Genomic DNA, 12,509 nt, shown 5'->3' with positions numbered 1-12,509 from the left:
CATTTCCTATTTTTTTTTTTTTACCTTTTTCTTTTATTATTTCAATATGCATCGATAATCCACACACGTCGGATTAACATATATTAATTCATACAGGATGGTAATTATGATTATAATTAATATAAATATATATTTATATATATATCATTTTATTTGTTATTTAAATCAGTCAGAAATTTATTATTCATTTATCTAGATTTTCTTTTCGCAAATTTAGTATTATTATTATTATATTCATTTATTAATATATATATATTTGAATAGAATAATAAAAGTATTGTATAGATTTAATATGTATAAAAAATGCTTCCTGATATTCATCAATTTCTATGGTTTAAAAAAATGCTTTTATGTGGGTTATCTTTCCACATAGTTATCTATGAAAGATAATCATTCTTCTTGTTTGAGTTCTTTATTTCATCGTTTCACAAACAAGCCCTCTTTTTCATGCTCGCTCTCTCTCTCTCTCTCTCTCTCTTCTCGCGCTCGTTCGTTCATCACTAATCACAGCACACACATACATACATACACGTACACACATACACACTCTCGTTAGCTTATTGCTTCCATTCATTCGCGTCGTAACTCTCTATCACTGTCAATCTTTTCTCATCCGTGCTCGATCTCTTACCCAGCTTTACATTCTCTATCGGTTTCTATTCCTTCACAATCTAGAAATTTAGGGCATAGTCTATGTCAGCTGATAGTTATATATACTAATCTCTTATGCGTTTTCCTATTCGATTTTTGATCCACGATGGTGGATGCTGACACGAGGATTTTATATTAATCATTGGTATATACTTAACCCATTTGTGTGTGTAATGTATGTATTTCTGTTTGAAACATGTTAATAGTAGTTACATAAATTAAGGATATTTAACAACGTGTGTGTTAGTAATTATAGATAAAATGAATAAATAACATAAACAAAAAATATTTAATTTTATTGTTAATTCTATAATATTTTATTACCGATGCGTATTATATTGTGAATTATGTCATATTTAGTAGATAAATTTTTAATAAACTATACAATATAAAATAAATTATAATTATTATCGAACAAATTCGGCATTGTAATAATTTTAATAAATAAAAAAAAAGTAAACATTAGAATGACGTTTCAAATTTGTGACGACGATATGATATTATTTCTATCTAAATGTTACAAATTCGTTGAATACTCGTCTCCAAGGACGACGCGTGGGAAAATTATTCTTATGTTAGCTCGGTTGATATTTGACGTATCGTTTGAAAATTATACGGACCCCCTTAGAGATGCAAATACGTTAAAATATTGGAACGATTTGATGCAGTCGTAGCAACATACACGTGAGATAGATAGAGAGATAGTATAATTCGTGTATATGGTTGGTTGTAAAACAAATCGGTGTAGTGGCAGATTTGCTGCAGACTATCCTCTCTCGATGATGGGGTGTCCACAGGGAGGAGAAACTTTAGTCTCTACGAATGCTTCGAATACGAGAGCTTTCGTGGTTGCGATGACATACGGTCAGTTTCACATGCAAATTAAACGAGCTGTACACGTTGCTCCGAAACCTCCTCCTCCTCCTCCCCCCCGACTCCCTTACCACCCACCGGTTTTCTCTTGACGCAGTTTATACCACGTTTGCGATACCACGCGCGATTTTTGAATTTGCAAATTCGAATCGTCGTTTAATCGTACGCGTCGACGAATTTTTTCACTTTTGTTACTTTTTTGCATTTTTTGTATTTTTCTCTTCCTCCTCCTCTCTCTCTCTCTCTCTCTCTCTCTTTTGTTTTACTTCCTTTCACAGATTTTTTCGCGCGTGCGGATATAAACTCGTATCGTTTTGTTTGTTTTTGTGTTTTATTTTGTTCTTTTCTTTTGATTTTGCCACGCATGGAATTAGAGTCCGAATAAATTCGATGGGAAAAGAAAAATCGTAAATCTCATTGTCATTTTACCATTATTCCTTTGTATTTGTATATCAAACATTTCTTCTTTAAATCCTCGTTGTTGCATTTCGTTACTCTATTCGTGATACTTATTATATATTTCGGTATGGCAGGTATCATTCGTTGCTCGTTTAATGGAAAGAAAAAAAGAAGGTATAAAAGCAAGTTAGCAAGCGAGCAAGCACCAATTTCGATCTACTCTAGACGATCTATCTCGATTTAAATGGTAAGGCGGGCTGGGGGAAAAGGGGGTGGTCTATTAGAAAAGAAGGATTCTTAGCATGAAGAGACACGCGAACGGATCTTTATTCGTGTCGTCTAGGTGCACGCTAGTGTCTTCTTGCTGGACATCAAAAAGTATAACGATTCCGACAAGGACAAAGTCACCATGGGGGTAAGATAGTTGTAGTGGTGGTGAATGTGATGGTGTGTGGTGTGGATATACCGAACTTTGCCGAAGGAACGAACCGAATATCGATCTGGTATTCTTCTTATCGTTAGACTATGACTAGATTCTGTATGTGTGTATATGTGTATGGGGGTGGTTCTCCTCTCTCTCTCTCTCTTTCTCCTTCTTCCTTGGATGCTTCTCTCGTCGTTATTCGTAATTCAGGCTGTTGCCGTTCCTTCCACCGTCGAATATCAAACGACCTGGATAACTTGCTCGCCGGAGGCGTTGCGTTGGGAACGTTAAATCTTTCTAACATAGATTGGAGAAATTTACTACGCTATGTGTTATGGAATTTACGATAAACAGTTTCTAACACCAGAAAATCGAAAATCCTTTGACACTACGAACGGATTATAATTATTGTTTAACGAATTCTCTCGTATTAAGGATTTGAATGAATTCTTTTCGATTCCGTTGAAAATTTTGATTTCGTTTCCGTATCAAAATTATGTTCAAACGAATTTTCATAATATATTTTTAATTCATCATTTTTGATTCATTGTATTGTTAATCTAAATAATAATTATATAAAATTGTTATCCCATTGATTTGAATTCATCTTTTGTGAATTTAAATTATGATTAAACATAATTCTCATCCCGAAGTATTTTAATCCGTACTTTGGCCTTGTTGTTTTTTTTTAAACATATGATATTTCATTTCACATATTAGAACAAAAATTCGAAATGTATTATAGGGCTTATCACGTACAGCTAGTTGTAACAGGGAGATTGAAAATTCTTTGTTGGTGGGATGAGTTATTGGAAAAATTAAACCCCCTTTCGTTGGGATATCGTTGTTTTTACTTCAAATGTTTCGTATCTTGTCATGCAATGTTTCATTTCTATGTAATAGTCAGTAATTTTTTATATTTAGATATTACATAATTTATTAAAAAAAAAGAAATAGAAAACCATACTTTATCGGATATAATATTAAGGCACTATGTATCATTAAAAAGTAGTATAAATTTTATTTATATATATTATATAAAATATATATAAATATAATAAATATATATAATAAATATATAATAAATATAATAATATAATAAATATATATAAATATATTTATTAAATAGAATATGTTTATATACTTTAGGTATCTTAATGGTTCATATAACTGACAATGTATAATAAATTTTTGCATTACGAATAAAAATACGAAATAGAAGGAATAAAAATTTGTAGTTTTGGTCTCGGTGTATTAAAGGAAAAATTCAAATTGTATGGTCATATTGCGAAGTACGAAATCTGTCTATGGAATTAACGAGTGGTAGTTTTAACACAAAAATCGAGAATCCTTTGAGGGTAGAAAAGTTATGGTTAGGAAAAATAAAGGAAAGAGAAGAAAAAGTTATTCGTCAACGGATATTGTTATCTTACTTGTTGGACGATCGTAGTACCGCGTGTAATAAAATTTTTTTCATTTCCCATACATCGCGAGAGAAAAAAATTTCAAATTTTACCGTCTCATATTGTAAAGTACAAGACCTATCCATGCATAGAAAAGAAGAACATGATGAATACCGTCGTCTGGTATTGTATAAAAAGGTCGGTTAATGTTACAAAGAATATTTATTCGTTCGTTTTCTTCTTTGTATTTTGCTTCTTTTTTTTCTCTATTTCTTTTTTTTTTTCGTCATTTTTTCCTTCACCGTGGGAAACGATGCGTTACGTGCGAGTTTGCAGGAACATAGAAAGTGCATGCAACTGAGAGCTTTATTGTGAGAGATTATCGATCGTTTTTACGTCATGCAAGTTTCATTTCACAGATAGATTAGTCGACGTAATCGCATCAGTTTTCCTAGTATACGTTTACTAAGATTAACGCATAAATATGGGTTAATTCTCATGGAAAGGTCGAGCATGAATGCGAAAGTGGATTTTATACTATACGAGTAGGATACTTTAAAACATTTCATCGATATTTATGTCACACCGACGACACGTAACACACGTTTAAACGATTGATTATATATTTACTTTTTTTTTATCTCTGGTTATCGTTATTAATATTTTTATTAGAAATTTTTCTTACGTTCTAACGTTAAATATTAATACGTATTTTAATCCTTGAGAAAAGAAGAAAAAGGAAACATTTCGTTTGAATATTTCTACAGAAAACAGAGTTCTCGTATTATTTCATATCGTTCGTACTTCATACTAAACGATATTTCATCATTAATTTAAGCAATATACGAATCTGAATAATATATACCTTTGGAGATACAAGAGGATCGTCGAGTTATTGGATGAGAAATTTCCGAAACGTTATACCATTGCGAGAACGTAACGACTCTTGCAAATTTTCAAGGTTCCTGTTCGAAGTTTTAACGACACCCCCTTCTTTCCCACACCTTACCTTACCTTACCTTTTCACCACTCTCTTCGCAACTCTGTCCGTTGGGACCGAGTGAAAAATATACACACACATCTATATCTATATCTATATCTATATATCTCGAGAGTCATGCATTTATCAACGACCCTGCAGGAAAGAAGGGGTGGAAGGAAATAGGATGGGGGTAGGACGGAGGGAGAGAAAATTATGCGAGCTTACACGATACGTCCACCATAAGATTCATCCGTCGACGCGCACACATACATACATACATACGTATACGCGAAAATGCATACACACACACTGGTATATGAGCAGCACGCGAATCGTGAACCTCGTTAAAAACTCAGACTTTAGTTCAGATTTACATATATATATGTATTACAAGACTTGATTTTAAGTATTTGATACTAAATTTACGAACACTCTCTTTATGTAGAGTTATTTAAATATTAAATGGCCCGAGATAAACGGTCCTGTAAATATGATAATTTATATATATATATATATATATTTTTTTTATTATTATTATTAAATGCGGTTAAAATAATTCATAATATCAGATGAAACGATAAAACGATATTTATATTTATTATTATTTTTAACGATAACGTTTCTTTTCTTTTTATCGTACAATTATAATATTGTTAAAAAAAAGAAAAAAGAAATAGAAGCAATTAAAATTTTATTCGAATCATCATGCGACACGTAAAATAATTAGATTTGTGTTAACGATTAGACCTCGGAAATACGTCATTTAATATTGTTCGAGTCCTCTCTTTCTCTCTTTTTTTGTTTCGAGCCAAAAACAATGGAAAATTCGTTCGTAATGGTGATTTACATCGAGATTAAAATACTCGGATAATTCCTATGCAGATTATTTGAATTCTTGAAAGAAGAACCTTCGTCTCCTTCACCTCCCCCCTCTCTCTCTCTCTTTCTCAAGGAGAAGAAGGAGGAGGAGGAAAAGGTTTCATATTTTTCTTACCATGGAAACTTTGACTCGCCTTCCTCGTTTGCTCCGTTTCAGTTTTTAATAGTCGGCCGTTTTCTTCCGGCAAAGTCACATTATAACCGATGATTTACGATGAAACGAGCGGGGTCTCTTTATCTCTCTCTCTCTCACTCTTAAACTAAATTTATAGACGCCTAGGTTGTTTCTCTAGTATGGAATGGGATTAATTGGGCCGTTACATTAATCATATTTCATCAAGCTCTTGTGATCTATTGCCCCCTTGCACAACAAACGCAGCTTTCCTGAACGCATTAAGCAACCGAGCTAATCGATATTCACGTTAAAAGAGAAAGGGAAAGAGAGAGAGAGAGAGATGAAATGGATGCTTTTGCGGTAAAATGCCTAAGTATATTTCTTCATATATTCATTTCGAGAGAGAGAGAGAGAGAGAGAGAGAGATAGATAGAGAGATATGATCCTTTATGGAAGGAAGTATACATTTTTCTATGAATACACCTTTGATGCTGATCCTCAGATTAAAATTCGGTCTACCGTAATCCCTCTTTTTTTCTTTTTCCTTTTTTTTTTTTCATTCCTTTTTTTTTTGTCGACGTTACATTTCCAGAGGAGAATAAGTTTTATCGTAAATTCTTTTTTTTAATTATTTTTATAATAATAATAATAATAATAATCATAATGTATCATTATCACGTATTGTCCGTTATAATCTATCACGCGAATGCATTATAAATCGATAAATTTCGTCTAAATGTTATTCGTTTATTTTTGATTAACGACGATTTTATTTAATTTCATCATGAAATTTAAACGAATCGAGAAAATCTAATCTTAAAAGTAGAAAACAAGATGGTATTTTTGCACGCGCATGCGGATTTTCTTGTCTGCCGAAATAGGGGGTTTAACCGTTGGCAGTGTTTTACGTTCTGCTTTTCCAGCTGCATGCTCGACTGCAGTAGAAGTTTGGACAGCTTCCAGAGTTTCGCGTCTGATTCCGTTTCGGCGCGAATTTCAACGCGAGGCTTTAGTTTCGTCCTTTAGAGGAGTAAAAGTCTAGTACCTTTACTCCTTGAAACAACGAGCACGTCCATCGCTTTCTCATCTTTTTTTTGTTTTTTATATTTATCTTTTTCTTTCTTTTTTCCTTCCCTTGATAGCGTAAAAAACGATTGAAACACGAGTTCTTGCGCATTACTTTTAAAAATGAGGACTTATCTTTAAGCCCTTCTGAAATTAGTTCTTTTTTCTTTTTTCTTTTCCTTTTTTTTTTTTGATTCTGTATTTTCTTCTTTCGTTTATTTATCTTCGCTTTTTATTATTGTAATGAAAACTGTAAATTCGAAGAATCATTCATGAATGGATTTTTGCGTTCTTTTGGAACTGTCGAAAACATTGTCGATTTGTTCTTTGAATTTTAATGTTGAAAAAATATGCGGAAAATAATAAAAAAATAGAAAGAAATAAAAATGTAAAACTAAACTTTCGGTCGTTCGCCAATATTTTTCAACAAGATATTTCTATTTTCTTTTTTGTTTCTATCGTAACAGTAAACTAATATTTTCCAAACACGAACAACTTTTTCTTTGTTTTCATTTTTCCTAAAAATTCTAAGGGGAAAACAAAATCGTCTATTTTCGAAATTACGAATGTAATTTCTACAATTTCGTCTATTTTTTTTACAAATATCGCTATTTTATCGCTATTATATCGAGAATTTATTTTTACAAATTTCGTCTATTTTCGAAATTACGAATGTAATTTCTACAATTATTGATAATTTTCATTGAATTTACATTAATATTAACGAACACGTATAGGGAAACTTTCACCAAACGCATATATGCTTCCATAGCAATCTTAAGGCTAACGTAAGTCAATTCGAAAACAGTATAGTTGGAAAAAAAAAACAGGATCCTAACTTCGAGTAACAAAATTATAATAAAAATCTGAAAGTGTAAGTAAACAAAGAGGAAGTATAAAAATAAAATAAGGGTTGAGAGAGAAAGAAGGATAGTGGGTGTTGTCATAGAAGAAGGAGGAAGTGGGGGGGTGGGGTTGAGGTTGAGGTTGAAGCTGAGAATGGGGATGGGGATGGAGGAAAAGAAGAAGAGTCTTTCAGAAGAAACACTTTCTTTTCTTTTGGTTTCATGCAGTTACGAAGCTGCGGGAGCACTGGGACGAAACGAATTCGAAGGTGATGCAAAGGAAGACGCAGTTGGATGCAATGCTTGGTGATAGTCAACGATACGAGGCTAAGAGAAACGAGGTGGAGGTCTGGCTGGCGCGAATGGAAACTCGACTGGAAAGAATGCGGGCTGTCGGCCATACGGCCGACGTTCTCGAGGCTCAACTTAGAGAACAAAAGGTATGTGTGTATCGCGAAACCGTCGTCTTCTTTCTCTTTAATTTCTTCTCTTCTCGGTTATTCCCCTTCCCCCTTTTACCCCCTTCTTCACCCCTCTCTACGCTCCTTTTTCTTTTTTTTTCTTTCTTTCCTTCTTCTTCTTCTTCATCTTATTTTTCTGGCACTCGCGGTTGTTGTACTGGGAAGTAGAAGAAGAAGATGGGTCTTACGGTAAAAAGGGTAAACGTAGTTTGTTTTTTTTTATTTTATTTTTTAATTTATTGGAAATAGACGGTGGATAAAAAAAAATGTTAACCACGATGATGATTATGGATTTATACAAAAATAATTGCCGTTGAATTTCTTTTTTTTTTATATCAACATCAGCCCCTTCGCGTTATTGCGGGATTATTTTCTTAAGCACTTTTTAAACGTTGATATATTTCACTTGTCATTGTTTCTTCCGTTTTATTTCTTTTTTTATTTTCCACATTTGTCTTCTTTCAACTATATCCTACTCTTTCGGATCCTTCTTTTTCTTATATCCCATATAAACCCTTTTACGTCATCTCACGAATACGATCGTTCTTCATTTCTAAACCTATTTCTACCTATCCGCGGTATCTAAATATTTAAATATACATTAGAATAAATATGCATTTTATCATACGCTGGTTTTTTTTTTTTGGGTCCTATCGATTCGTTCGTAAGTTTATTTTATAATATAAATCGTAGTAGAAACGTTTTCATAATTTATAACGTCTCTTTAAAAAGTGATCGATAAAAATCCGATCGCGCAGAATTCATAGCGTAGTAGTATCTGGCGGTCTCGTTCGATAGCAAATGGCATGCATCCAAATCGATATGATGCCAGTCGATCGAGCGAATCGAACGAAAAAGATGAAACTTCGGTTGAAGGGTTTTCAGGAGGAGGAGGAGGAGTTGGACGGGGGTGGAGAAGGGAGCATTTGGGTAGGGAAGAGATGGAAAGGAGGAGTTGAGATACGCTTATAAAACTTGCCTTCTACCCTGCAGATTTAACTTCCTCTTAAGTTATCGGTGCTCTCGAGTAGCAAAGGACTTTCCTCTAACTCGATATCTCCGCAGCTTGAATTAGATAGAAGAAGTTTCTCATTTCTCGTGAAATAGAAAAGACTAGTGCGAGGTAGATGACAAGTAAAGAAGGGATTGAGGAGATGGATGGGTGGTGGGTGGGAGAAGAAGAAGAAGAAGACGACGACATCACCGTTTCATTTCTATACAGATCTTTCCTCTTTTATTTCAGTCCTTCCACGCGGAATTGCATCAGTACAAACATCAGATCGAGCTTTTCAATCAACTTACTCAAAAGTTGATAGCAGTATATCAACAGGACGACACCACTCGCGTTAAGAAGATGACGGAAACAATTAATCAACGATACAACAATTTAAATACAAGGTAACGAACAAATTCATATTATTTCATATGTTTGCGGTAATATTTTTTTCTAATTGTATTAGTAATAATTATTTTCACTCTATATTAGTTAGAATCATTACCCTGTATAATATCATCATTTAAAATATTCATAATCAAAGGGTCGAATAATCAAATTAAACTGATAGTGGACTACTAAATTGGTTCAATATTTAATATAAGATAAAAATCATATTGAAAATATAAAATTGTAATGAAATGTAATTTTATGACCTAATTACATTTATCAGTTTGTTTTCCTTGTCACGTAGAATAATACGAAATTCGTTATATAATATAATAAATATCGCTACGCGCCCTATCACAATCCATATTTGGTTCGAAATCAGGTTGAGTAAAGGTTCAACGACAATCTACTTGTTTTTTCTCCGTTCTCGCGCAGCATCATCAATCGAGGAAAACTACTGCATTCAGCGATGAACTCCCTCCACAACTTCGACCGGTCTTTAGACAAGTTCTTGGCTTGGTTGAGCGAAGCCGAGTCTTCGATGGAAGGATTGGAAGCGGAAGCTGATCGGCTTGGTGGACGACGGGATCAGGGTGCTCTCAGAAGACCGCAACATCAGCTCAAGGTAAGATTTATAATTGTTATAATAATTAACAATTTTTTTATTGACGAAATATACATCCTTTAGCAACAATTGTTTTACCCATAACAGAGAAATTCTAACGCGTCGTTCTGACGAAATCATGCGGAATTAAAATATTCATATCTTTTTAATTTTTTTTTGTACATATTTCGTTTCTTTTCTTTTTTCTAATAATTTTTCTTACATTTATTATAAAAATCAATTAAATAGGACAGATTATATATTATTTTGTTGATAATAGAGAAATTCTAATACTACTTTAACGAAAGCATGCAAAACAAATTTATTTAACATGGATAGTAATTAATAATTTTCGAATTAGTTAAAATGACTTTTAGGAGAACCCAGTTACGTTTACGAATTGAGGGTTATCGTGGTTTTACCACGTTTCGTAACATTACAATTAAATGCAAGAAGGAAACATGTAGAAATGGAATGGAGGAGAGAGTAAATTGATTGAGTGTACCATTGACTAGACAGGAATGGTCAATAGGAGATAGCATATTAAATCTGTTGGGATCGTGTCTTGCTTGGATATGGTGTTCGCCCCTACAGAAACATTGTTTACGAAACCCCCATTCCCCGAATCGTTTCTACTACGCTTGATCAACTTCATTTTCCAATTCGTAACGTTCGGGGTGTGTGGAATGCTTTCGAATAACGAATAACTGCGTCAATGATACGTTTTCGCGCGTATCGTGGCTCTATTAGATTTTAATACCATGTTTACCGTGTTATATTAGCATAATCGAGGGAATAAATTTGTATCAATTTACATCAGCCCGCGTTCTCTTTCGATTTCATAATTAAAAAATGAACATTGAATTTTCTTTCTTTTTTTTTCCATTTACCAACTCGAAGAGTCGTCGTTGATTATTGCGCGTATCAATTGAGAATTTGATAATAATTATCGTTATTAATAATAATTGACTAAAACGAATGATCGTGTTTATTTTTTTCTTTTTTTTTTTCATTTTTTATAATCATCATTTGGAACTTTTTAATTCAGATCACATCGAATGAAATTCCATCAATTTTACATTCCCGTGAATGCTTCGAACGAACAAACATCACCTGTGCACGAATCTATCGTATTCATTTTACACGAATGATGCTTGATATCGGATTTACTTTGATATAGTTTTGGATAAAAATACTAAATGTATTTTCGTTTAAATACGATATTTAATTTTACAAATGTAAGAGTGTAGTTATAATTTGTTGTTTTCTGGAATGGGAAATGAGAGTTTTTTTCCAGGATTGAGTCAGGGCTTTTTCAATGTTGCGTCAGAGTTTTTTTTTTTCATGGTTTTATCAGAATGAAACGAATTTTCAATTCCCAACAACCTTTTCATGAATATATTTTTTTGTATAAAAATACTTTTCCGATTACTTTCAAACATATTTTTTAATTAACAATACAAATTTCCATAGAATTATTTTACAAATCAAATACGTTCGGTTATAAAAATTATTCAATACCGACGATGTCTAACGGCAAATTATTGTAAAATATTAAATTTTCATGAAAGCAACCGATAACGACGACGACGACGATTCGATTTACGAGTCGAATGAAATTTCACGAATCCTGACGAATACTAAACGATATCGATAAACGAGAAAGATTAATAGTTATCTTTTGTACGCGATATATCTTTTTTTAAATTCAAAACCAACCAACGAACGTGACGTAAAACAAAAAACCAAAAAAAAATAAAGAAAGAAAGAAAAACAATATTTCATTGGCAAATGAAAATGTAATTATTCGACGAATACGTTCGAATAAAATACGTAGGAAGGTAAAATAGAAGATGAGAATAGTGATTTGAATGCTAGGTGTGTGTTCGTTTAACGATTGGATGACCGATTGAAATCAATCGTACGGATAAATCATGCACGTCGGGAACATTACGAACGTCGCATCGAGCTCACCGTAATCCGGTTCTCTTTAGTCGTCGCTTGAATCACGTGTACTTCGTAAAAAATTATAGATCACGATCGTACACACACACATACATACACATACTCATCTAATCTAACACGTCTTTCCAAGCAACGATGTATCAACTACAATTTTCTCCAATTTCTCTTATTCCCATTCGCATCTATTCATTTTATTTATTTCTTTATGCACCCACGCGTGTCAGTTAGCCGAACTCATTGGAACGTATTTTTTTGACTTTGAAGGAAAATGAAATTTCTAGAAGTAGAAAAGATATTAAAGTCCGAGCAAATAATAGGAGAACGTCAGAACAATCTCTTATATATTATTATTATTATTTTTCTTTTTTTTTTTTGCTTTCTTCCCTTTTTCATTATTTTTTTTTTTTCTTTAATCTATTTCATTCTCTCTCTCTCTCTCTCTTTTCCGTTTATTGCGGC

The 12,509-nt window shown here is 32.9% G+C and overlaps 1 protein-coding gene across 8 annotated transcripts in view; it reads left to right on the top strand.

The window, feature by feature from the left end:
- Positions 1-12,509, top strand: part of LOC122524374 (dystrophin, isoforms A/C/F/G/H-like) — a 352,972-nt gene that overhangs the window by 117,177 nt on the left and 223,286 nt on the right. For all 8 annotated transcript variants that reach the window (XM_043646622.1, XM_043646671.1, XM_043646613.1 and 5 more), the window contains 3 exons: positions 7,865-8,076; positions 9,341-9,495; positions 9,917-10,106. In XM_043646622.1, coding sequence (XP_043502557.1) covers positions 7,865-8,076; positions 9,341-9,495; positions 9,917-10,106 — 557 coding nt within the window. The remainder of the gene's footprint in view (positions 1-7,864; positions 8,077-9,340; positions 9,496-9,916; positions 10,107-12,509) is intronic.

The sequence above is a fragment of the Polistes fuscatus genome, unplaced genomic scaffold (assembly GCF_010416935.1).
Source record: "Polistes fuscatus isolate 324 unplaced genomic scaffold, CU_Pfus_HIC Scaffold10, whole genome shotgun sequence".
NCBI lineage: Eukaryota > Metazoa > Arthropoda > Insecta > Hymenoptera > Vespidae > Polistes > Polistes fuscatus.
Note: the sequence above shows the minus strand (reverse complement) of the source record. Positions and strands in the feature narration are given on the sequence as shown.